Source organism: Malus sylvestris, chromosome 5 (assembly GCF_916048215.2).
Source record: "Malus sylvestris chromosome 5, drMalSylv7.2, whole genome shotgun sequence".
Lineage (NCBI taxonomy): Eukaryota > Viridiplantae > Streptophyta > Magnoliopsida > Rosales > Rosaceae > Malus > Malus sylvestris.
Window position 1 is genome coordinate 40,541,286 of NC_062264.1, and position 26,339 is coordinate 40,567,624.

Here is a 26,339-nt window from a genome sequence, read left to right on the forward strand (position 1 = left end):
GGTTCTAGGGAAGCATCATTTAAACTGCAAACCACCACACAATCAGGCCATGTTTGCAGACAAGAATTCGCCGACAAAATGGATAATTAGAAGTAGAAGATGATAAAATAAATCTGCACCAGAACCAGAAGATGGTATCTCAACATGCGAGCAGTTTGATGTACGAGGGGCAAATATTGACTCAGATAATCTACTAATAAGCCTAATGTTATTAACGAAGATAATCCGTTTCTGTTCTTTACTAACATTGAATACCTAAAAAAAGGTCGTACCCATACACAAGGCTCCCGCTTTACGCAGGGTCTGGGAGAGGTGAATGTCGGCTAGCCTTACCCCCATTTATGGAGAGGCTGCTCCCAAGTCTCGAACCCGAGACCTACCGCTCATGGGCGAAGGCATTTGCCATCACACCAAGTGCGACCTCTACTAACATTGAATACCTAGATTAGTTAAAATTGAGAAAAGAGAGACAAAGCTGTGCTACAAGCACAGTGGCTCACTCATGGATTAGATTAAAATGGGAAAACCAAGATCCTATAGCTGTTAGAAACCACTGCAATCAAGAGGATATAATGAAGTCAGTCCCATAAGAGAGGCCCCATAGTCGTGAATTTTGACATTTATCCAACGATCTTAGGAAGCAAAAAACGCAAGTAATAGGGAGTCCCAGGAGGTCTGTTTACACAATACCTCCCTGAGAGATTTTCATGTGCGGAGCACACAAATTACTATTAGAGAAATGTTGTGAATTTACTATAAAAAGGTCAAGGATGGCACCAAAAACGAGCCAAAAGATCAATTAGTATTTAATAAATGCAGTGATTTCAAAAAAACAAGAGGAAGACAGAAGATAGAGAATAAAGAAGCAAAAAGATTCCCTGTGGTTTATCTAGTTGCAGAAAGTGATTCCTCTCAGTCTGCAGTACGCATGTAAGTTAAAAAGAACAGCACAAAGAAGAGATCATTACGAATAGCATTTCACTCACACAATTGATTAGAAGAAGCTTCGAGCAAGAAGCTGAGAGCATGAGTTGAATGGCCAGAGAAATAACAAGCATATACTATAAGATCGAAAATTATGGTCATTACCGAATAATCTTCTGGCAAGAACATCAATTCATAGAATATAGAGTGACAGTACCGAAAATTAGACGAACTCTATACTAGTGAAGATAAGACCAGATGAAGTGACGTGACAAGAAAGAAAGGAACTAATATTGTAGATAAGAATAGATTTGGCAACAAAGATGGGGCTACATGCCTAATCATAAACCCCGCAGTGAATCCTCTGGCAGAGTCTCAATACCAGCTTGAGTGAGAGAATCAGGAAGGGTCGAGTTGAATAAGCCTAGGAAAGAAGCCTTCTCCAGAACCGAATCTAAAGAACTAGGAGAGGAAACATGAGGGAGAAATGTTCAAAATTCTCTGCTGTACGCACCAGACATATATTAACTTAAAGGACTATTCACCTTTGAACAGCAAGAAGCAGCCTGAAAAGTTAGGGGGCCATTATAAATGCCTTAATCAAGTTCTCAGCTGTACGCTTCTGTTCAGGTGTGCCAGATATATGTGCAACACGATCACCCCGGGAAGATTTGGACTCAGAGATCTCTACCATTGCTCCCGATATCTGGAAAAGACACAAATATGAATGAGAATGACATTCAAACACACAAAGCCTACGAGTTCAGGCAAAAACTAGCTAGACTTTTCGTGTTGATCCATCTCTACACAATAATCAAGCAGTAGATACAGATACAAAAGGAAAGATCCTCCCACCTTCCGAATATTGGCTATATTTGCCCCGCCTTTGCCCATCACTTTACCCACTGCATTCGCAGGAACTAGCATCTCAAGTGTGGAAGGGGGTGGCAACCTGCATAATGTTATTGAAAAGCAATCTAAGGATGAATAGAAACCGAAAAAGACAAGCTTCACAGCAAGATAGGCAAAACTACATACGCTGACCCTCCATATAGCTTGGATGGATACGAAGACATGGATCCATAGCCATTTTCTCCCATCTAAAGGAAAAGAAAATATATATAACAAGTAGTATCAGAGGTTTATTTAAAGTTTATTCAGCTCCAAAATAACTTAGTTAAATGGACATACCGACACAGATCCATATCCATAGAGGCTACCAGAAGAAAGCAGGCCCAAGCCACTTCCACTTTCAGCCCTCTGATCATAACCCATCGAAGTAACTGGGGGGACAGAAGGCAGGACAGGTGGCATTGAGAGACCAGTGCCACCCGAGTACAGAGATTCAGCACCACCAGAGGTGTTAAGACCATCATCTCTATCTTTCAAGACATCGTCTCGGAGTCTTAGAACAATCTGAATAAGCGCATCCCTCAAACTACTGGGATCTCCTGCCACCTATATAAGGAAAAAAGAAATGAGAAAGAGGTGATCAACAAGAAAAAATTGGATCGCAATGGTTAAATATTTATGTAGAACCAACCTCAACAAGTTCATCATTAGCATCAGCACCCCTAGGCTTATCAACTTTTGAAATACGGACGTCAGCTTTTGTTCTCTTTCGGATTTCATTTATAATGGAACCACTTTTTCCAATAATGCAACCAATAACTTTAGATGGAACAAGAAGTCGAATGGAAACAGAGTCATCATCTTCATCATTTATCTTCCCTTGCAGCAAAAGAACAGCTTCCACTGCCATAGATTTTAGATCATCGGGTGACTGCCAAAAAAGAAACCCAACATGATCAACATGTTCAAGGAGATGAATGCTGAGCGCTGTTGTGAGACCCATAGAAAAATACTAGTAAAGATTATTCACAATTTAATCATCCAACACAATGTTGACATTTAAGTTTAAAAGTTGAGGATGGATTATAATAAGTCTTTCTCGTAATGAAGTCTATATTTTTTACATTGTAATGGTTAATAAACATGAGCTCATGCCCAGAGAAAGATCCTGGAATTGCTGATGTCGGCATAACCAGCAACAGAAGCAAAATACTGGATTTGATAGAATATTCTAGGTTATTTTAGCCTATAAAATACTATGCAGATGCATAACAAAACATAAAGAAATACTGAACCCTTAGTGGAAAATGCATTTATACCGAGCTCTTCCCAAATTTTGTTCTTGATAAGTCTACCAAAACATAAAGAGTCAGTATACCATCGTGGTCATACTTCTATTGCAGTAATAGTAATATTATACTATCATGGTCATACCTCTGTTGCAGTAACACTAATTATACACTCATCACGGTCCTTGGTATCATCAACCTCAATACGAGCACCACTCCCCTGCCTTATGCTTTTAATGGTGCCCCCACCTTTGCCAATTACACGACCAATCTTGTCAAAGGGACACAGTACTCGCACAATTAACTCCTCAGATCGGGAGGCAACGCCAAAACCAGAAACTAAAGGAAGGGCAGATGAATACAGGGGCCATGTATTCCCTGTATCCGTGTAACCCTGAAGATCCTGTAAATGTGTAGCACCTATGATTGGAGGTACAGATCTAGAAGAGACAATAGGATCTCCACTTTGATATAGTCCACCTGGTTGATAAATAGGGACATCTGATGGGATAATAATACTTGGCGGGGCCATTGGTACCGATGTCTCAAGAGAAATCTCTTCCTTCGGAGCAAACTTGTACATAATTGCAGAAACTGCAAATAATGCTCTTTTAACTGCTTCTGATTCTCCGTTTATCTGTTTGCAAAGGGAAATGAACTCTTAACAGAAAATATTACCGGTTAAGAAGTTAACCAAACAGAAAAGTTAAACATCTGTAGCAAAATTTGCAAGCATGTAAACATATTACATTTTATGCACAAAGAAGGTCCATTTAACACAACAATTCAGGAACTTCGTATTAACATTTTGTAACGGTGTAGAGTGCCTAGCCTGTTCATTCCCGACTATTGTATGGCTACAATGAGAGTGTAAACATACCCAAAATACTTCATATACAAGAAAAATGAAAACGATTCTGAACCAAGGCAAGGCATCAACTATGAACTATCGAGCTACTGTACTGATAACCCAACCTTCGAAAACAAGAACGAAAATGCCTACTTGGAAAAGCAAAACTGAATCATTGAGTAATTATTCTTATTTAATAACAAATACTAACCATAAGAAAATTGTCAAAGTCCATAGCGCACGAATGTGTTGGGTCAGTGGCATCTTTTGCAACAACCTTGATGTTGGTCCTCGTCTTGCTCCTCAGTTTCTTTATAGTCGACCCCGCCTTACCAATAATATTTGCAGACTGGCTAGAAGGAACAAGAATTTGGCAGTCTTCCCTACTATCCCTCCGTCTCTTATCCGAATCCCCAACACTAGCCAATGCATTTGAAATCGCAGAATGAACTCTGAGAAGAGCATCCTGGGCAGCACACAAAGGTTCCCTATCACTGAACTCATCATCAACCTCAACCTCTTCCTTATCCTTAACATAGCTATAAATAGTTATAACCCTATCTTTTGCACCCGGAAAGGGATCCACAACCTTGATTTTCGCTCTAGTATCTTGCCGGATCAAGTTGATCACTTTCCCACTCTTGCCAATAACACTCCCAATAACCCCATCAGGGCATAGAATCCTATAAACCACCAATTCATCACTACCCTTTTCGTCTCGGTCATTGAATCGTCTCTTTTGGTTCTTGTTTCCCCCATCGTGGTCTCTCTGCGACCGATACCGCTTACCCGTCTCCCCCATTCTTCCTCTGGATTGGTTTTCCTCCTAAAACCACACCAAAATAAAAAAAATTCAAAAACTGGGCACTCCCCAAAATTACAACAGAAAAGCAATAAGCAGATAAAAGAAAGAACAAAATTTGATTCAAATAACATTGGATTGCCTTCCCTTTGGCAATCTTTGTACCAAAAGAAACAGAAAAAAAGGGGTTTTCTTCAATTAACAAAGTAGGGTTTATTTGTAGCGGAAAGGAAAAACCTTTGGAGAAAATCAGATAATCAAAGCTTCTGAGGCGAATGGGTAAAACCCTAGTCGAAAACTCACCTGTTGTAATCAGTCGGATACGGAGAGCTCCGGAAACTATTGGGTCTGTGAATCAGTCGAGTTCCTAGGTTTTTTTTTACCTTATTGTCGTACTTGCAGTCGGATATATGACGCAGGAAGGAACGGTTACTTTGTTTTGGTATTGTTTACTTTCACGAAAAAAATCATATTTTTATATTTTAAAATATTAATTTTAGTACTATTTATTTTATTTTTATCGTTAAAATTTAAAGTTTTCAAACCATTTTAATTAGTTTTTTTTTTATTGTTAGTTTTTGAGAAAATTGTAGCAATGGTTATCAACTTTAATTCAATCAATGTAATAGTCTCTCGATTAAAAATTTAATCAGAATGTGCATTTATGATCATTTTCGTCAACTTCCTCAAAATGAGTCACGATTTACGCACGTGAGGCTGAATCAATGAGCAAATATGGAAAAAAATGAAAAAATTATAGCAAAGGTTGTTTACTTTTAACACAATTGGAGAAATGATTCATTAACTTTAATTCAATTATAGCAATGATCTCTTAATTTTAATTCAATTATGACAATAATCTTTCAAACATAACTCATTTATAGCAATAGTCCTTCAAATATAACTCATTTTGACTGAATTCTGATAGAGTTGAGAAAAATGATCATAAATGTACGTTTAAATGAATTAAAAGACTAACGGTCATAAATTTTCAATTAAGGAATCATTACCCAATTAAATTAAAGTTGAGATATTATTTTTACATTTTCTATTGTTTTCTAAATCTAAGTGGCCCCAGAGCCCAATAAATAAATAGTGAGAACAATTAAAGGAAGTTTAACAAAAAGTTCTAATACAATTTATTTTAATGAAAAACTACATTTTTACTTTAAAAAATCAAACCAAACATTATTCACGACACTTTTTTACCATTTTCATTAAAACTTAAGTTTTTTCTACCAATTAAGCCATTGGACCAGTTCTCTCCTCATTGCTTTCCCCAGCAGCAGTGGCCGATTCGAATTCGATCATATTCAGACCGAATAGGAAGAACATGGAACAAGAAGCGGCGGAAACGCTGATTCAGGCTGCGAGGTCAGATGGGTCGGAGCCGGCGTCAGTGAACCGCGCCAGGAGGCTGCTGTTCAGGCGAATGCTAGTTGGGATAAGAGACGGCCGGTTTTTCTTGGGCACCTTTCACTGCATCGACAAGCAAGGCAACATCATACTCCAGGACGCAGTGGAGTATCGGAGCACGCGGCGGTCCTCCCCGTCTCCGATGGAGCAGCGGTGCCTCGGTCTGATTCTAATCCCTTCTTCTTGCCGTGCTTCTTGTCACGTTGGCTGCTCTGTCGAAGAACAATTGTCTCTGCTTTCCTTCTAGAACCAAACATTTTTTTACACAATATGGTTTTGTACTATGATGTTTGTATTCACGTCTTTGACAAGACCATATTCGAAACTACTCTGATCTGCGGTGTGCGAAGACGGGTTTGATTTTATAAATGATAGAAACTGCTTTGCTTAGAACTTGCATTGTATGTGTGGCTAGGCAATCCTTGTATGAATTCGATTTTCTCCGAAGATCGATGTTTTCGTGGAGAATTTCTTGAACAGATTGGCATGAAGCATTCTAATGTCTGGTGATGTCTGCTTTTTGTTAATCTGAGGCTGCATTTTGAATAATCATGAACAAATTTACATAAAAATTAATATTCGTATAGATATTCGATTTGTTCTGTGAAATCTTATACATATTTGTTAGGTACAACGGTAAGGTTTGATCAAAATCTGTCGCGGTACGGTGTTCCATATACAATAAGATACGGCACAGTTCGCACGACAGTGTCAATCGGTATTGCAAAGTTAACTCCGGACGATGCTCCTGTCCCTGCAATATAAACAGAGATAATGTAAGCATTTGGAAGTCTTAACGAAGTCCGAGTTCCAGCTTCCGGGCAACACAACTTGGTTCCTAGTTTGGTGCCGAGGAACAAGCTTAACGATTACCTTTGCGAGTGAAAGTTGCTGTGTTAACTCCAATAATATGGCCATGCGAATCAATTAACGGCCCTCCTGAATTCCCTGCAAAAATTCCACCATTGAAGGTTGTAAACCTTGAATTTACATGTGCAAACACTTCAAGAGCAAGGTCGACCAACGGTTTCAAGCAGAAGGAACCGAAAATAAAAGGGAAACATAAGTCGTCAATGATCATCTATTGTCTGTGGACGAAAATGAGCAGGTTTGCAAAGTTTGGAAAGCTTCAGCTGTGTTTTCGGATGAAAACAGGAAAGACGTTTTCTTTACCCTACAGTAACTAGCAGTAGGTTAAACATAACTTGCAGGCAATGAACTTCAGCAGTCTGATGCATTATCAACTAGCTAAATCAAATCGGTGGTTGCATTACTAGAATTAAGTACACGGTGAAACCGCAATTTGATTGTACTCATAAGAACACGATTATGTTAAGAAGAAGGGTGAAAGCTTATGGAAAACGAAATTTTTTACCAGAGTTAATGGCAGCGTCCGTTTGAATAGCTCCTCTGATGGCCTTTCCATCTGGTGAGGGTATCTCCCTCCCTAAGCCACTGACCACCTGTGATATCCAAAGAACCCATCAGGCCATAACACAGTTGGCAGAAATTGATGAAAAACATTAAACAGACCGAAAAATCTAAGTGCGGAGTAGTGACAGTAGAAAAGTTACCCCTATTGTTAGTGTGTTCTCGTATCCATAAGGATTTCCAATGGCAAAGCAGCTCTGACCGACATGTAAATCGTTAGATGTACCAAGAACAACAGGTTTTAACTCATGTCCTTGAACATCAACCTGCACATGGTATTAAGCTAAGAATCATCAACACTTTCACATGTACTCGATAGTTTATGCACAAAATGAATGCGCATGGTGCATTAGTTTACATGATTTTACGAAACGAGATTGAGATCGATAAAAAGCTTTATCGTTATCACATGCATCATACCATACCATACCTCATGGAAATTTCTTAAACATGACTTTGGTTGCAAAAGAGTGGCTGAGCGCTTAGTATGGATGTTACAATAAGGAAGTAAGCCCAACGCCAAGAGAAAAAAATTGGTGAGTTTTGCTGAATACCTTAAGAACAGCTAAATCATAGGTTGGATCGACACCAACAATCTTTCCTTCACTGTAAAAACCATTGCCTCTTGCGTCCACAAGGTAAACCTATAAAGAAGGGTGCCAAAGAAACTTTGAAATTCAAACGAATGACTTGAACTCCAAAATAAACCATTCAATTATGTTCGGAACAAGAACTTAAAAATATGACAAAGATTTTAAATCGAATAAAAGGACAAAACCTTACAACGCTGTAATCCGCTTTGATCTGTAGCCAATTTAGCTATAACATGGTAATTTGTGACCTGGAGCCACAAAGGATTGACTGGCTTTAGTACCAGGAAAGTGAACATCGATAAACTACAAAGATAATACCTAATTATCTGGGAGAAGATGCAAACCACTAGATACTACAAAACTACAAACTTACAAGTTACAACAAAATCTGTCTTTTAGGTCCGAAAGTAAAGCACAGCTGCATATGTATATAAAACCTGCTAAAACGTTGCTGGAACGACCTTAGAAAAACTAAGCTAACAAATTTAGATCTAGTTTTCTTCCTGAGGGCAATTGACAGACGAAAATACAAACATTATGACTGCAAACTGAGGCAAGTTGTTAAACAAATATTATGAATACCCATCAGATTGTAAGAGAAATGATGAAAAAGAACTCGCCCAGTCATAGCATCTAAAGTTAAGTTCACGCAGAGAAGCAGAAAACAGGTAAGCTTACAATGTGACCAAACTTATCCCAAATGAAGCCTGAACCTGTTCCTTCAACTTTGGAATTTTCATCTCCGCTTTGCGAGACAACATCAAAAGAGGCCTTGAGGCTTTTGTTGTCTATTTCAAGGTCTTTAATAAAAACAACTGATGGAGAAGTTTCCTGCAATCACATTTCACAATTGGTGAAGAATGAGAATAAAGAAACCATATGTTTTAAATCGCCAGTTCATTAAGATGAGGTTAGTAATAGATTCACCTACAAGTTCTCTGAAAATCTTACCATGACAAAATAACAATTCACTGAGGTGAGGTTAATAACATGCACAAGTAGAAGCATAACATAGAGTTTGGTTTACGTGGAAGCAATTTTGAGAAGGAATGACTATAAACCATAGAGCTCGATTTGTTTGGAAGGAACGAGTTTTCGAACCAATCCAAATCTTATTCATAGGTATTTCATCAGTGTGAATTTCTAGTTTATATACAAATCATTCGCTCCACCGTTTGAATAAAGTTTCCTGAGCAGCAAACTGATAAACAAACAACCATAAGACCCACCTTAAGCAAATCCCAGAGATTCGGGCAACAAATCTAAGGCTTTCGAACTGATTTCAGAAAATCTACCAATATTGATGATAACACTTCCAATTAATCACATCAGAAAGAGACATGGGTCACAGAAAAATGAAGGTTGAACGATTGCACGACAGTGCCATTGCTAAAAAGGCGCATTCGAGGGCGATAAAACTAAAATCTTTAGGAATTTTGAGCAGCAGATGATGCAGAAATTAACAGACACGAAAAAGGTAACAATTCAGTGACTAAATTCCAATTTCTTCATACTTTCAACAATTATTCCATTCAAGTTTTCATCTTTTTTCAACCAACCGCATAAACAACCAAAAGGGTTAAACAAAATTAGCAAAAATTACAGAATCAAGCTTAATTCCATGACCCACATTCAAATCAACGGGCAAAAAAAGTGACACAAAAGTCAACACATTACAAAAAAATTGTCAATTTAGTGAAAGAGTGAGACCTGGAAGAGATTGACGGCGCGGTCTTCGTCTTGCTGAAGCTCATCCTGCAGAGCGAGTGCAAGGCGAGATGAAGGTTGTGGGGAAATGGGGTTACAGAAATGGAGCAAGGAAGCGGCCACAAGGCTTGGGGCAAGCACCATGGCTCTTCTCCTGGTGAGAATTTTGTTCTTCTGTGAATTGCGTGAGGGGTTTGAGGAAGAAGAAGAAGAAGAAGAATAAGAGTTGGTTGGTATTGGAGAGGGCTTGATTTGGCTAAGAGAACCCAACACCACCACCATTTTTGTTGTTCTTTCCCGGGAATTTTAACTGAATTTTGAGCTTTATTTACCTCTAACAATGGAGATTGAATCTATGTGCTTTTCTTTTTCAATGGGCCGGATTGGATTTTGTTCTCAATTTGGGCCGACTCTTAATTGGGCCTTTTTGTATGATCAAAATTAGTAGCCTCTTGTGACAATTTGCTCTTTCCAAGAGGATCCTCTCCGGATCTTTTTTATGAGGATCTTGGAGATTCTCAAATCGTGTCCATTTATCGTATATCATGCGGTCAGTTTTCTTCAATTACTTTATATTTAATTTAAAATGATTTCTAGCTGCACGATGTATGATGAACGAACACGATTTGAGAATATCTAGGATCCTCACTCTTGCTCTTTTGTATGTTATTTTCTTTGTTTTCATTTAAGATATGTTTTTATATTTTGTTGTTTAAAAAATTAAAGAAATAAACGAAACGATGTCATTTTGTGATCCTTAAGAGTTAAATTGTTTTATATTGAAAATTCTAATTAGGGAGGAGCAGTTTTTGGTAGATTGAATGATATACCAAAATTTGCCACTCTCTTTGTGTATACAGATTAAGAGGACGGGGAGGGTTTGACCGGACATATAATAAATCGTAGATGAACACCTTAACAATCAAGGCAATCCATCACTAATATAGATTTTTCTTTTAAACAAATTAGTTTTGATCAGTTTCATACTCAAATTGGCCACAAGCCACTATTCTATAACGGATCGGGTTCGATTTCTACTAGACCATATTTTGTTCAATTTTAATTCAAATTATGATTGAGCAAAAGTACTACGCTCTAGTAATATTTCACTTCACTAATCGCTCATTGTGAAGCTTAATTCACCCCTAACCCTTTAGTGTAGGTAATATCGTTTGTTAAAAAAAAAATCAAATTATGGTTGAAACTTTGACAAAATCAAAAGAAACTATTATTGTGTGGGTTAGCACATGGCATACATATCCGGGCCAAAAGTTGATAGAGACACGAACATATAGGAATATTTGAACTCCGACACACAGTACATACAAACAAAGTAAGTGCAGAAAATTTGAACTCTTATTTTAACAGTCCAATAATTTACTTGAAAATTACAGGAGCTGATGTGACTCAAACCCTTTAGTTACTTGATTGCTTCGTCCACTAACAACACCTAAAATTTTGTATAATAATTACCACCCATGTTAGCGGCATGTCTTTGGATATCTTTAATTTAAAAAACATAAAAAATGTCATTTCATTAACTTCATTTACAATCACTTATACGTACTTAACTTTGGTAACGTGATTTCCATGGTATAAAAGCAACTTTAGCAAATTTAATATTTTTTTTTTCCACTACGCTTAAAAAAGTATTTCCAAATGAAAAATAATTTTTCGCGCAACTGACTGTGGGAGACTGCATGACTTGATTTCTTTTCTTCCATTGATGGGAATCTTCGTCGCTAAAAACTTTGAATGACAAAATCTTCGTCACGGATAATTTGCATGTGGTTGTAACCAAAGCTAAATGAAAATTATATCAGAAAAAGGGAGTTAGATTGTGAAAAACTTGTGGAATGTTGCAAAAGGAAGAGATCCTTTGTGCGACAAAATCAATCTTCTTAAAAGCAAATCTGTTCAGTTCATCCAATTTTTTTCTTACTCAACAATTGTCGATAATGAAATTAAACTCATGTGGTACTCAATTGGAACACAGACAAAGTGTCAGTAGACCGAAAATGAACACAAATCTATGATGTCCAATCAATAACAAATTTTTTTTTATAGAAAGAGTTATAAATGGTAAAGGCTAAATGGTAACAAAGTCCTTAATCTATACCACAAATTTAATTTTCTTCCCATCTATACCACAAATTTAATTTTCTTCCCTGAACTCTACTAATAATTTCTCACGTCCTCCAATTATGTCATTTGTTGCACTAGTAGTAATTTTTGTTAACTCTGTTAACTTTTCCATTAAGGTGAGGGATAAAATAGTAATTTCATTCAAAAAATAAGAAAATATATTTTTTAAGAGAAAGACTTGGCTCCTCAAGGATTGAGGAGGAACTCCTCCTTAAAATATCTCTTGACTTATTCCGATCATAAGCATGAAAGTTTATGAATAGGCCACGAAGTGTTTTGAGAAACACCTTAATCTTAAGGAGCTACGCTCTTCTTTAAAAAAAAAAAAGGAAATTAAGTTGGATTTTTTTTTTCTGTATAAAAAAATCACTTTACCCTTCAATTTGATGGGAAACAAAGGCAAATTTGACAGAATGATTATTTATACAATGCTAAGTTAAGTTGAAAGATGAAAGAAACTAATATAAAAGTTTAAAGACGAAAACTAAACATAAGGTAAACTTGAGTGACCTTTACTGTCATGCACCTAGTAAGCAAAGTAAATCCATATATTGTTGATGTGCTTTGTCTTTTCTTTTCTTTCCGTTAGTGGTCGGACAGAAAATTAGTGGGAGCGGCGCCACACGCATATAACTGAGTAAAGATGAGATCTTATTTGATTTGGTGCTTATAAAGTCAAAAACAATATGGATTTGGAAGGAGGAAATATTATAAAATTCTAACCGACGAACTCAGTTCATTATGATCTTATCATGGCAAAAGTTCATGAAATTAAGATCAGTAAATCATATCATGTCTTAGTCTTTCTCGATTAACAATGTGCTCTGATGAGTAAGAATCATGCCAATCTCAATTCACAAAGGTGTGAAATACTAATCCGAGAGATTTTTCAGTATGTACAGCTTGAAAAGAGATTTTTTATATTTGTGGAATTGTATTCAATGAAAGTCGTATGTACGGTTTGGAGGGAGATCTTTCATATCTTTTGAGATCCATCCGTAACACGGAGTGCTAAACCACATGTAATTGTAAAATTGGAGGGACACTTGAAAAAAAAAATTCTACTAATTATATGATAGCATGTGGTATACCACTTCGTATTTTGAGCATCCTGAAAAATCTCTTTACTAATCGAAAAACAATTGTTGCAATTTTTTCCCTTGTCCCTCGTTCTGATGTTCCAAAACAAAAAATTACTGTTGCAATTTGTTATGTTTTTACTACCAACACAGTGATTAGTTGATGAGTGTTACATAACAAGTGATGTAATATCAATTGAGAAGTGGTATAAAAACAAGTGATGTATTTATATAAGTCCGTTGTTTCATAGCAGTTTTTATTTATCTCATTAGAAGGTTACATGGACAGTCATGTGATGAGAGAAAGAAAAATAAAAAAACGTATGAAGCAAGAGATATGAGACCAAAAGTAAATACATATATGTATTCATACTAAAGTCCAAAGCATTTACATATTATTGAATATTGACAGACGAACTAAAAAAGACAAAAAAAAAGTTGAAGAAAGAAGGCAGCAAAGTTTTGGAAGATCTACTTATACTCTCTTTGATATTCCATATATGCATGGAACAATTTCTAGACTTAGGGGAAGGTTGTAGCTGCTGATTGAAGCCTAATTTGTCTATTGAACCTCTGAATAAACTCTTCAACTCTTCTGTTCAGTTCTTCATCCGACATGGTCGAAAATTCATTGTCTTCATCAGCAGTTCGTTTGCGCTTCTGATCAGTTGTCTCTGACCTCCTTAGAGTGTTCTTGCTCTCATTGATCATCCCTCCTTTCGCTTTTGCAGACTTACTTCGTTGATAAGTTTTTGCGTGAACATTTTCTCTGCCAGTTCCACAACCTTTATTCTGATCATCGCCTTTTGATACGTGGATTACCCTCTTTTCTTGGATAACTTCTGTATTTTGAGCTACGAGGATTACTTCTTCAATCTTTGTTTTCATATTGTTTCCCGCCTCTAATTGCCTTGGACTGCTTTTGTTGACAGTTTGAGGGTATTGAGAAACAAATGAGGAAGCACTTCGAGCTTGGCTATGCATCATGTACTCTTGGTAACATTGGTCTTGTTGGTCTTTGGAAGCCGAAGAGAATGCGCCGTAGTCGGCGGCGATGATGAGGATGAGGGTGTTGGATATGGCAAACCAAAACTTGGAGTTCTTAAAGAGAGTTGAGAGGGAGAGGTTAAAAATATAGAAGATGCAAATATAAATAAGTATAGAGAAGAAAAAGGCTAAGAAGGATATTCCTTTGGCTTTGTGAGGATAATATTCTCTGGAATTGTAGGGTTTCACTAAATCTTGCTGTAGATTTGTTTGAAGTTTGGCCATCTTATGTGGAGGAGGAGAAGTGGTAATGCTTGAGATGCTTGTGGGGTTTATAAAGAAGTGTGGGATTTTATATGGGAACTTTTAGTCTACATCCAGTCAATGACATGGTATTTGAATAAAACCCACCCTGAAATATAATCCACGGAGAAAATTTTCACTGTGTTCGGAATGGGGTTGTACACCACATATCATTATATGATTAGAGGAATTTTTTATTTTTTTTTTCAACTGTCCCTCCAATTTTATAGTAACATATAGCGTATTATCATGTGTTCTGCGCATACTGAAAACTCTACCGCATGTTGTAAGTTACGTATACCATTACAGAAGTAACCCTATTTAGCTAGCTAGCTTGTGGTCTCTTGTACTTATGAGCAATTGATTGGAAATGTAACAAGGAGAGATAGAGAGAGTAGTTTAAACTCTCAAAGTGTTTCCATTCACAGTAGGATACTGAAATCAAGAACATGAAGTTCAGATTACTCATCTTTTACGAAAGTCTACAAATTCTTCGTATCTTAGGCATGCTATGGTGGGTGTGGGCCAATGCTTGACACCTCAGCTTTTTGATAAATAATGGTCCTGAGTTAATTACTTGGCATTTTAAGTTTTGAACTAAGCATGATTAATCATAGTATCACAATGGCAATATAGATCTCACCAACAATGATTACCTACGTTAGATACATTTAACGATAAATTTAATTAAAAATAGTAATATCCTAACATATCTTACTTGAGCTTGCATTGCACTTTTCTGCCCACAAAATTTTCTGGTCTTTGTGAATTGCTTTATTTTAATTAAAATCTGGGGAACAAACACTCATGGAGACCCTAGCATGTCATTTGCTGATTGGTTACTTCAACATCTCTCTCTTTCGTAATCGAATCCATATAATCATACTTTATGTACGTAATTAGATTTTGTAGTGACGAGAGGAACACTCCAAGAACAGAAAAACAAAACGAGTTCGGTTTTGTTTAGTTAAAATATATACTGCGTTCATCTTACGAAAAAAATATATTTATATACTGCTTCGATCACGGAATAAATACCATGATTTGCGGTGCATGCATCTTCTGGAGTTTAACTAGTCAATTTTAAGGGGCTTGCTGATGTTCTCTATGATCGAAGAACGTTACGACGAACTCATGATTTGTGTTGACATGCATACAGAAAATTTAATTAATTTTCATAATTTTTTCTTGAAATTAATACGACCAATTAAACCAGTATGATTGGCTTTGAAACTTTGTTTTTTTTCTCTAATTTATTCAAATCTACAGCCAGCCCTAGCTCACCCCTCTTGAATGCACCCAGGTTCACATTTTTTTTATTCTGCAGGTTGTTTCAAGAAAAAGAAAATCAAGCATAAATGGAGAAACAATGAGTGGACTTGAACGGCTGAGATTTCATTAGAATCCATATTTTCCTCCACACTCAACGACCAAGTATAAATAATACAATGATGGGATGTTTTGAAATAAGTCCAATTTTATAACCTACTTTTAAAACAGGTCTAATTTTTGTGTGATGTTAACTTTTGAAATAGGTCCAATTTTTAGTCCAATTGGACCTGTTTCAAAAGACCCCTACAATGATTAATTGTCAAATATATATATATATATATATATATATATATATATCAATGATTATCAATTTTTTTTTTTGAAAACATTGATTACGGAATTTACCTCTCGGACTTATATAGAGGTGCCAATTTCTCCTGAACTTTAATTTTAGCCGATTACCCTCCTGAACTTTTATAATTAGCCAATTTCCCCTTGAACTTTAATTTTAATCGATTACCCATTGAACTTTAATAAATATCCAATTTTCCCCTTGACGCTAGATTTTAAAAAATTTCATCCATCCAATTTTTTATCTATTTTGATCACATGGACAACACATGACGATGTATTGGGGCAAAAAAAAAATGAAAAATTGGATGGATGAAAAATTTTAAATCTAGCGCCGGGGGGTAAATTGTCTATTTATAATATATTAGGGGGTAATCGGCTAAAGTTAAAGTTCATGGGGGAAATTGGCTAATTATAAAAGTTTAGGGGGTAATCAGCTAAAATTATAGTTTAGGAAGAAAATTGACACATTTATACAAGTTCAAAGGGCAAATCGACAACTATCTCTTTAATTTAAGGGAAATAATTTATTGGCTTCGTGAATCCCGATCCTGTTACCTAATGATTGATTGGTTCTAGTCCAGCCACAATTTATACTAAGATGCGGTCCAAATATAGTAAAGCAGTTGTCATGTAGATTATGGAAGGGGGTTTAGGGTTGTTAATATGTACCCAACACGCCACTACTCCCAAACTGCAAGCACCAAAACCCGGACAAACGTTACAATTTCGCATATATATATATATATATATATATATATATATATATTTTTTTTTTTTTTTTTTTTTTTTTTATTTTTAAATATATTATTATTAATGAGAGAGGGAAGGTTCGAAACTATTACAATAATTTCGCATCACCGTTTGTCAATCTTGAGCCGTTGTTGTTTGAACTATCGCAGTTTTCTTGATTTTTGGGACTTGTCATGCATGAACTGATTCTATATGCTATGATGTATTCACTGGGATTTGCAAATTAAGTCTATAGATTCGTCTGTTAATCACTGATCATATAGACCTTTTGTATATTTCTCTTATTAGTGAAAACTAGGCTTCTGGTTTGGTATATCAGATGAATGAATCTGATACGTAGGTTCAACGTTCAAGTGAACCTGATGAGATAGTGAGCCATCAAGTACTGGACTCTTCATGAGGAGTTATCAATCGACTAATGCCTTTGTAGCTGAAATGATTGCTCCGAGCACTAGAACGGCGTAACAAAAATGGTGTAAGTTCTAATTTGTAATGTCAATGTAATGCGTGTATAATATTTGATGCAAAGGTATATGATTACTTGATGGAAAGTTGAGAAGAACCAGAACGAAAGCAATCAACGTGAAACTCAAAAGGCCATATATAACAAGTAATTGCAGCAACAAAACAGGTCATTAAATCAGATAACGGTATGTTGAACCATTTATTTCAAAAATATACTCTTAAAATTAGGCGGACTCATCGTCACAAAATAGAAATGTTGCTTAGTTGGATTAAAAGTTAATAGACCTAAATTGATAATTAAGATCTTTAAGATTTGTTTGTACCATACTTGACCAATCCCGAAACTACCGAGCACCGGTCAACGCTATACTGTCAAGGACCCAGAAGAGTTCCCCTCCGACCAGGAGACCAATCACTACTCGACACGTGTCAAGATTAGAAGCCAATCAGAGCGCAGCACGTGTCGACATCAAGAACCAATCATAACATGACACATGTCAATGTGACAAAGCTACAAGTTTTTCTATAAATAGGGGTCATTCCCCCACAATATTGCCTAATGCCATTTGTGTTAAATCATTCACAAGAACTCACTAAATTGAGAGCTTGATCCTTTGTACTTATGTAAGCCCTTCACTACTAATAAGAATTCATCTACTCCGTGGACGTAGCCAATCTGGGTGAACCACGTACATCCTGTGTTTGCTTCTCTGTCTCTATTTATTTACGTACTTATCCTCACTAGTGACCGAAGCAACCAAGCGAAGGTCACAAAACCTGACACTTTCTGTTGTACCAAAGTCTTCGCTGATTTTGTGCATCAACATTTGGCGCCGTCTGTGGGAAACGACACTTATTCCTACTCTCTTCAGCTGTGTCAAGCTGGTTTCTATCATTCGTACACTTTCTTTTGACCAGGCATCCCTCTCCAACATGGGAAGCGAAGGAAGCCACAGCACACAGAATGACACCCCCCTTGCACATAGTGCGAAACAACGAAAGAAGGAAGGAAAACGAGTTCTTCTTCAAGCTAAAGTCGATGAGTTGGAAGCTCAGAACAACAAGATAGCAATGAGGAATGAGGTCCTCCAGGAGCAATATGAGAAGCTCTTCGAGACACTCCACGAAGCTAGGCAAGCTCAGACACGCGAGCTTGTTGCCCCCGTGGAAGTCAACCATCAACTGGGTGCCCTCCAACATGGAGGGTCACATGCATTCGACATAGATATCCCTGATAGGGAACAGATTACCCCTCGACTTGATAATCAACATGAGGCTTCTCTTAACCCAGTTGCTTCGACCCGAACCATGAGAAGTGGAGGGAGACACCTCTTTGCTGAAGGGGCAGAAGGATCGAAAGCCGTCTTTCGCCATTGTCGGGATTTCCTGAAGCAACGTCGAGAGAATTCCATCCATATAAGCTCAAAGATTAATGACCCAAGGATTTCTGAGAGACTCGGTCCCCTGCCACGGCCCAAGCCGGCCACCAATTTAGGGAAGGGGCAACAAGTCCTAGAGAGACATGAGGGTACAGGGGACTCAGAGGTGTTCCGACAGACATACCCTGGAAGCCAGTACAGCGAGTCCAGGGAAAAATCACATGCCCTTGATCAAACCTTCCTAATTCCAAGAGGAGATGGAGATTTACGAAAGAAAGCTCCAGTGGCACATAACTCCGCTCAGGACCCCCTTGTCCTACAACTTCTTGAGGAAGTAAACAAGTTGAAGGCTGAACGTCAGGCTGAAATACCTGACTGGAACCAACCCAGGCCTGGCCCTCTTACAAGGAGGATCCTCAACACCCCCCTTCAAGCAAAGACAAAGCAGAAGCTTGGCTTGCAACTTTATACTGGAAAAGAGGACCCGATTGAGCACCTTAACCTCTTTGAGTCCACCATGGCATACCGGATGCACACCGACGAAGAGCGATGTCTTCTCTTCCCCTCCACCCTCTCTGGCGGAGCTCTAAATTGGTATTGTCGTCTTACACCTGAGACGGTAGACTCATTTGAGGAATTGAGGAAACTATTTGTTTCCCAACACATTTTCCAAACCGATCGCTTGCACTCTGCAGATGACCTGTACACTATCCGCCAGAAGCCAGACGAGTCATTACGTATGTATGCTGGCCGCTTCAGCCATGAATACTCCCGGTGTGCCGAGGCAGACGACAAGACTGCCCTCAAAGCCTTCACGGCAGGCCTACGTGATTGTTTCTTTAAATACATGATCAATGCCAATACTTGGAAGACTTACTCTGAGGTGATGGCGCAGGCTTATAACCATGCCTCCGCCGAGGCAAAGACATATCAGGAGAAACCCCCTACAACCATCCTTTATCAACAAGTGGGAGGTGGAAGCCAGACTCACCTAAATGAGAAGACCTCGACTTTCCAAACAGCAGTGGCACCTCCCCATGCCTTGCATAATGCTTCACCGAATCAACAGACATATCAATTTCAAGGCAAGAGGAAGGATTTCCATCCTCACCACTCTCCTTTCAGTAAAAAGAGTAAGGGACACTATCCCGATAACCAAGGGTATCGCCACAATAATGCTCGCCCCCAGGCAGTCAATGCAGTGGGTCAAACCCGCGTCAAGATACCCCCTACCCCAAGGTATGAGACATACACGCCCTTGAATGCCACATGCGCGGCCATTTACCCCAGCATAGCTCACCTGATACCAAAGCCAAAGCCGAGGCACCCAGATTACACGCCCCCGAATAACGCGGGCATGTTTTGTTGCTACCATGAGCATAACGGCCATGATAGCGAGAAATGTATCATCCTCCGTGATCGTATTGAAGCTTTGGCACAAGAAGGAAAAATTGATCAATTCCTCCTTCACCCTCAAAGGGATAACCGTAACCAACGCCAGGTGAATGTCATATATTCCATAAGCGGCGGCACACCCATATCTGAATCTTCCAATAGGGCCATGAAAAACAGTGAACGAATTCTGAGGCCTGGTCACCAAGTGTTTCACGTGGAAGACATCAGGGGAGGGAAGTATCAAAAGCCTAACTGGGATCCGATATGTTTCTACCCTGAGGAAGAAAGAGGCATCATCTACCCTCATAACGACCCATTGATCGTGGAGGCTCACATAGCCAACTTTGATGTTCGACGAATCCTCGTAGACACAGGGGCTTCGGTCAATATCATGTTTGCCGAAGCTTTCAGGGCACTCAGTGTAGCTGAACACTTGCTCGATCGCTCGATTTCTCCTCTGATAAGCTTCTCCGGTGATATCGTGCAACCCTTAGGGAGCATACATTTACCCTTTACTATTGGTACAGGCCCTTACACGGCTACCATTACCACTAACTTCCTAGTGGTTGACTGCCCAACGGCATACAATGTCATCTTTGGGCGCACATGCATCAATGATCTCAAGGCTATGGTATCCACGCATATGCTGTTGATGAAATTTCCAACCCCCCATGGCAACGGCTACATCAGAGGAGATCAGCTTAGTGCACGATCATGTTACAACACTTCAGTTAAGCAACAACACTTGCCCGGACCCAAGGAAACCCTGTCTGTACATGACCAAGTCACAAAGACCAGCCTAGATGAAGCGAACTTGGATCTTCCTGATAGCAACAATCAACCCGATGATCCTCGAGATGACTCTTTCACCCAGCAAGCCCAACCTGCTGAAGAGTTGGAGAAGGTACCTATCTCAAGAGATTATCCAGATCGCATGGTGAAGATTGGCACCACATTGTCACCACCCCTTCGGTTAGCATTGATATCTTTTTTGAAAGAGAACACTGAAGTCTTCGCCTGGTCATACGAGGACATGCCAGGCATCTCTCCCGATGTCATCTGTCATCGTTTGAGTATTGACCCCAAGATCAAGCCGGTGAGACAGAAGCGAAGATCTTATGACGCTGAACGATACGAGGCAATGAAAGCAGAAGTTGAAAAACTCAAAGGCATAGGCTTTGTCCGCGAAGTCAATTACCCGACATGGGTAGCAAATGTGGTCCTTGTTAAGAAAAATCCGACCAAAGAAAGTCTTTTGCTTCAAAAGGTCTTGTGGAGAATGTGTGTTGACTACACCAACCTAAACAAAGGGTGTCCGAAAGATAGCTTCCCTCTTCCTCTTATTGACAGACTTATAGACTCTACGGCCGGGTGTGAACTCCTGAGCTTCATGGATGCTTACTCAGGATACAACCAAATCCTCATGAACCCTTCGGATCAAGAACACACAGCCTTCACTACCGACAGATGACTATACTGCTATAAAGTCATGCCTTTCGGCCTAAAGAATGCAGGAGCGACTTATCAGAGACTAGTAAACTCAATGTTCGCCGAGCAGATTGGGAAGAGCATGGAAGTTTACGTTGATGATATGTTAGTCAAGAGCAAACATGCTGACCAACACATCACCAACCTATCTGAAACTTTCACTATTTTGAAGAGGTATCGAATGAGGTTAAACCCCAACAAATGTGCCTTCGGCGTAGGCTCTGGCAAATTCTTAGGTTTCATGATTAGCCAACGAGGCATTGAAGCTAATCCCGAGAAGATCAAAGCAATCCTCGACATGAAGGAACCGGTAACTTCAAAGGACATCCAGAGCCTTACTGGCAAGGTGGCAGCCTTAACCAGGTTCATTTCTAAGGCCACAGACAAATGTGCTCCCTTTTTTAAAGCACTTAAGGGAAGTAAGAAGTACATTACATGGACTGATGAATGTGCCGAGGCATTCAAAAACCTCAAGGAGTACATGAGTAAAGCCCCTCTACTCTCCAAGCCCGAGGTAGGAGACATTCTCATTATCTACCTATCGGTATCAGCTTCAGCCGTAAGTTCCGTTCTCATTCGAAAGGATGGGAATATTGAGCGACCTGTCTACTACGCTAGCAAAGCCTTACAAGATGCGGAGACACGGTACTCTAACATTGAGAAATTGGCTCTGGCATTGGTCATGTCTGCTCGAAAACTCCGCCCTTACTTCCAAGCGCACTCCATCATCGTGCTTACCAATTATCCTCTTCGACAGATACTCCAAAGTCCTGACACTTCAGGGCGAATGATCAAATGGGCAATAGCGTTGGGTGAGTTTGACATCTCCTACCAACCAAAGCCAGCTGAGAAGGGCCAAGCAGTGGCAGACTTCATTGCCGACTTCACATATCCGGTTGCCATTGCTTCTACACCTGAAGCAGTGGCTTCATTACCCCCGGAAGCTCAGAAGATAGAACCAACAACCCCAGCATGGAGTCTGTATGTTGATGGCTCATCCAACCAACAGGGCTGTGGAGCGGGACTAGTCTTGACTACACCCGACAAAGTAGCAATGGAGTATGCTCTTCGTTTCAAATTCAAGGCATCAAATAATGAGGCCGAGTATGAAGCCCTTCTAGCAGGATTACGTTTGGCCAAACACCTCGGGGTTAAACAAATTGATATTTTCAGTGACTCCCAATTGGTGGTCAACCAGGTTACCAACAACTTTGATGCTAAGGACAGCTCCATAGCAGCATATCTTGCGCAAACACAACTTTTGCTCAAGCACTTCCACTACCAGATCACCCAAGTTCCTCGAGCGGAAAACAGTCATGCAGACGTCCTGGCTCGCCTCGCCTCGGCTGTGGAAGACAAGATTGGAAGAAAAATTCATGTCGAACTGTTGGCAACACCAAGCACCATGGCCGCAGAAGTATGCAACTTACAACAGGGGGATAGTTGGATCACCCCGATCTATAATTTCCTTGCTCATGGCATCCTCCCAAATGATAAAGTCCAGGCTAAGCAAATTCGATACAAGTCTACCCGCTACCTGATCATCAATGATCAACTCTATAAGCGAGGTTTTAGCCTGCCATACTTAAGGTGTCTTACGCCTGCCGAGGCGGAAATCGTCCTTCGGGAAATACATGAGGGAGTCTGTGGAGATCATGCTGGATCTCGGTCCCCAGCACACAAGACTTTTCGCCAAGGATATTACTGGCCAACACTCCACCAGGATGCCATCAAAGTATCCCGCTCATGTGACAAATGTCAACGATATGCGACTATTCCTCATTCCCCTCCAGAGCCTCTTACTCCTATGATCAGCCCTTGGCCCTTCGCCCAGTGGGGACTTGATTTGATCGGCCCAATGCCGGCAGGGAAGGGCAAAGTCTGTTACGCAGTCGTTGCAGTGGACTACTTCACAAAGTGGGCCGAAGTAGAACCCTTGGCAACCATTACTGAGGCAAAGATAGAAGACTTCGTGTGGAAGAACATCCTTTGTAGATTCGGCATTCCCAATGCGATAGTCACTGACAATGGGCGACAGTTTGACAACAAGAGGTTCAGGTTGTTCTGCTCTAAGTTCAACATCAACTTATGTTTTGCCTCTCCAGCTCATCCCCAGTCTAATGGACAAGTTGAGGCCATCAACAAAATAATCAAGCGCACTTTGAAAACCAACTTGGACAAAGCTAAAGGCTGTTGGCCAGAATTTGTACCCCAAGTTCTTTGGTCATATCGGACTTCAACAGGAGAAACTCCATTCTCACTTGCCTTTGGCACAGAGGCGGTTGTCCCTGTTGAGCTCGAGCAAGCAACATTCCGAGTCCAGAACTACATTCAAAGTGAAAATGACAAACAACTCACCCTCAACTTGGATTTAGTCGAGGAACACAGAAACCAAGCTCACTTGAGGAATGTCGCCTACAAGCAGCGCATCTCCAACTATTATGACTCTAGGGTCAAGCCTCGTTCTTTCAAAATAGGAGACTGGGTCTTAAAGAAAAGATTACTCTGCGACAGAGTCCCGAGTGAAGGCACACTTAGTCCAAACTGGGATGGACCGTATGAAGTCATTGGCATCAGTCGCCCTGGCTCTTACACACTTAGAAGCTCCGATGGCAAGACCCTTGGCCATCCATGGAACGCTGATCACTTGAAGTACTACTACAAATAGACTCACGATGTACAAGTGTTGAGCTATAGCCGTTCGGCATCCTATGTAATGAAGGCCATTTGGCAATGAATTCAATAAAGAGGTAATTTAGCCAACTCAGCCCTCACTCTTTTACATTCATAGCAAGCGATGCCGGAACCCTTCTCAATCAGAAAGCAATCCGTCTTCCACAGTCACTACAAAACAAGCAAATGAAGACCGTGTCAAGCGCCAAAAAAAAAAAAAAAAAAAAAAAAAAAACAGCTTCATCCAAAAAGCTTCACCTCCAAAGCTTCACCCACAAAGCTTCACCTAAAAAGCTTCACCCAAAAAGCTTCACCCGAAAAGCTTCACCTCCAAAGCTTCACCCACAAAGCTTCACCTAAAAAGCTTCACCCACAAAGCTTCACCTAAAAAAAAAAACTTCACCCGAAAAGCTTCACTTAAAAAAGCTTCACCTACAAAGCTTCACCTAAAAAAGCTTCACCTAGAAAGCTCCCTCTACATACTTTCACCATCAAAGCTTCACCATCAAAGCTTCACCTAGAAAGCTTCATCTACAAAGCTTCATCTACAAAGCTTCACCATCAAAGCTTCACCTAGAAAGCTTCAACACCAAAGCTTCACCTACAAAGCTTCAACACAAAACCTTGCTCCAAATAAACAAATTTTGTTCACAAAACCCAAGATGCCCTTGAACTTGTACAAAAACACTTGGGTAAACATAAACATTTTTTGTTTTACACCCACAAGGGCCCAAAATTTTCCTTCTTCTTTATTCACTTATATCTGTTCCCAAACATATTATAATAGATCCAACACCAAGCCAAAGTCCCAAGTTTCATAATGGACAAAGGTACAAGCAATTCATCAATAATGAAGGTGCTACAAAAATTGGAATCTGCCCCAAAATAGAAATCCAACCCAAGAGACTTTTTCTCTCTCTCCCTCTTCCGCCTCCTTTCATCTATCAAATTTCTGCAACCTCTGCTCTTCTCCAATGGAGCTGAATTTTAGACACCCTATAGTTCTTGAGCATATGAACAACTTTCAAGAAGGAACCATTTCTGTTTGAGCGACGGAAATTACAGTGTTGAAGCTCCACACATGATAGTCGGCTTCTTGCAGATTTCGAAGCTGTTGTGATGTTTCGAAGATCTGGAAATATTTAACCGTTAGTTCATCCTGAATTTTTGATATGTTATGAAAGAGTCGATGAGGAACAACTTCAATGCAGAAAGCATACCGATCTGAACAAGAGAAAATGGAGTTTCGAAGCTCACAACAAATCTGACGGGTTGACAGAAAAATAATAACCAGTCATTCATCATACCTGGATTTCTGGAGTTATACTGCTCCGAGGGATCTCAAATTTGGATATGTTGTAGTTCACAAGCTGAGGAACAACTTCAATGAAGAAAGCATGCTGATCTGAGCAAGAGAACATAGAGTTTCAAAGCTCACAACAAATCTGACGGGTTGACAGACAAATGATAAACAGTCACTCATCATACCTGAATTTCTGGAGTTATACTGCTCCGAGGGACCTCAAATTTGGATATGTTGTAGTTCACAAGTTAAGGAACAACTTCGATGAAGAAAGTATGTTGATCTGAACAAGAGAAAATGGAGTTTCGAAGCTCACAACAAGTCTGACGGATTAACAGAACATTGATGAACAGTTACTCATCATACTTGAATTTCTGAAGTTGTACTACTCCGATGGATCTCAAATTTGGATATGTTGTAGCTCACAAGATAAGGAAAAACTTTCATGAAGACGACTTTGCAATCTGAGCTATAGAGAAAGGTGTTATCTTGCATCCACTCAGGCTGATTAGTGGAAACGAAAAGCAATTCCACCAAAGAAAAGATGAAAAAGAGAGAAAAGCTACTAATTGCACTTGATCTTGTCTAGTCAATAGCATGTAGCATCAAACACACAAAAGTTGGAAATATTTTTAGATAAAGCATATACGAATGTGTGACATCGAAACAAGGATTCGTTACTTTGACAAATTAGTAACACGCGAGACACCTCTTTCGGCAGATCTCCTAGCTCGGCGACTTGGGGGACTCCTACTATAGGGTTTGTATCACACTTGACTAAGCCCGAAACTACAACTAAGCTTCAAGTGAAATTGATACATTACCTTGTGCGTCAACATCAGCTAAATACACCATTCCCGGATGGAGGAAAGGTACTTCCAG

General features: G+C 39.3%; 4 protein-coding genes and 1 long non-coding RNA gene across 5 annotated transcripts; 1 reads left to right on the forward strand and 4 right to left on the reverse strand.

Annotated features, from left to right (window-relative positions):
- Nucleotides 1-1,059: 1,059 nt before the first annotated feature.
- LOC126623423 (KH domain-containing protein At4g18375) lies at nucleotides 1,060-5,156 on the reverse strand. The gene is made up of 8 exons (XM_050292313.1): nucleotides 5,021-5,156; nucleotides 4,127-4,741; nucleotides 3,211-3,702; nucleotides 2,468-2,707; nucleotides 2,116-2,382; nucleotides 1,963-2,024; nucleotides 1,780-1,876; nucleotides 1,060-1,630 (listed from the first exon to the last, which is right to left on the reverse strand). Exons 2-8 carry the CDS (start codon nucleotides 4,715-4,717, stop codon nucleotides 1,499-1,501), a joined length of 1,881 nt encoding a protein of 626 aa, XP_050148270.1. The 5' UTR covers nucleotides 4,718-4,741; nucleotides 5,021-5,156; the 3' UTR covers nucleotides 1,060-1,498.
- A 789-nt stretch (nucleotides 5,157-5,945) lies between these two features.
- Nucleotides 5,946-6,633, forward strand: LOC126624463 (uncharacterized). The gene has a single exon (XM_050293523.1). It carries the CDS (start codon nucleotides 6,051-6,053, stop codon nucleotides 6,378-6,380), a length of 330 nt encoding a protein of 109 aa, XP_050149480.1. The 5' UTR covers nucleotides 5,946-6,050; the 3' UTR covers nucleotides 6,381-6,633.
- Nucleotides 6,634-6,672: 39 nt separating this feature from the next.
- On the reverse strand, nucleotides 6,673-10,196 carry LOC126624462 (protease Do-like 5, chloroplastic). The gene is made up of 8 exons (XM_050293522.1): nucleotides 9,868-10,196; nucleotides 8,836-8,988; nucleotides 8,343-8,405; nucleotides 8,119-8,208; nucleotides 7,708-7,830; nucleotides 7,509-7,596; nucleotides 7,007-7,081; nucleotides 6,673-6,887 (listed from the first exon to the last, which is right to left on the reverse strand). The coding sequence occupies exons 1-8, from the start codon at nucleotides 10,144-10,146 to the stop codon at nucleotides 6,781-6,783; spliced, it is 978 nt and encodes a 325-aa protein (XP_050149479.1). The 5' UTR covers nucleotides 10,147-10,196; the 3' UTR covers nucleotides 6,673-6,780.
- Nucleotides 10,197-13,458: 3,262 nt separating this feature from the next.
- LOC126624014 (uncharacterized) lies at nucleotides 13,459-14,425 on the reverse strand. Its single transcript, XM_050293010.1, has one exon. The coding sequence runs from the start codon at nucleotides 14,358-14,360 to the stop codon at nucleotides 13,611-13,613; it is 750 nt and encodes a 249-aa protein (XP_050148967.1). The 5' UTR covers nucleotides 14,361-14,425; the 3' UTR covers nucleotides 13,459-13,610.
- Nucleotides 14,426-24,593: 10,168 nt separating this feature from the next.
- On the reverse strand, nucleotides 24,594-26,116 carry LOC126621572 (uncharacterized). Its single transcript, XR_007623092.1, has 3 exons — nucleotides 25,643-26,116; nucleotides 25,462-25,559; nucleotides 24,594-25,286 (listed from the first exon to the last, which is right to left on the reverse strand). It is a non-coding gene; the product is annotated as an uncharacterized LOC126621572 (long non-coding RNA).
- Between the last annotated feature and the right edge of the window lie 223 nt (nucleotides 26,117-26,339).

Excerpts from the sequence above, each read along its gene's own strand:
- LOC126624014 (XM_050293010.1), bottom strand. The coding sequence starts at position 14,360 with ATGGCCAAACTTCAAACAAATCTACAGCAAGATTTAGTGAAACCCTAC.
- LOC126624463 (XM_050293523.1), top strand. The coding sequence starts at position 6,051 with ATGGAACAAGAAGCGGCGGAAACGCTGATTCAGGCTGCGAGGTCAGAT.
- LOC126623423 (XM_050292313.1), bottom strand. The coding sequence starts at position 4,717 with ATGGGGGAGACGGGTAAGCGGTATCGGTCGCAGAGAGACCACGATGGG. Across the intron at positions 2,708-3,210 it reads TTAGTGTTACTGCAACAGAG|TCACCCGATGATCTAAAATC; the intron begins GTATGACCATGA and ends CTTTTTTGGCAG. Across the intron at positions 1,877-1,962 it reads AAGCTATATGGAGGGTCAGC|GTTGCCACCCCCTTCCACAC; the intron begins GTATGTAGTTTT and ends AACATTATGCAG.
- LOC126624462 (XM_050293522.1), bottom strand. The coding sequence starts at position 10,146 with ATGGTGGTGGTGTTGGGTTCTCTTAGCCAAATCAAGCCCTCTCCAATA. Across the intron at positions 8,209-8,342 it reads GCGGATTACAGCGTTGTAAG|GTTTACCTTGTGGACGCAAG; the intron begins GTTTTGTCCTTT and ends CCTTCTTTATAG. Across the intron at positions 7,831-8,118 it reads ATGATTTAGCTGTTCTTAAG|GTTGATGTTCAAGGACATGA; the intron begins GTATTCAGCAAA and ends TACCATGTGCAG.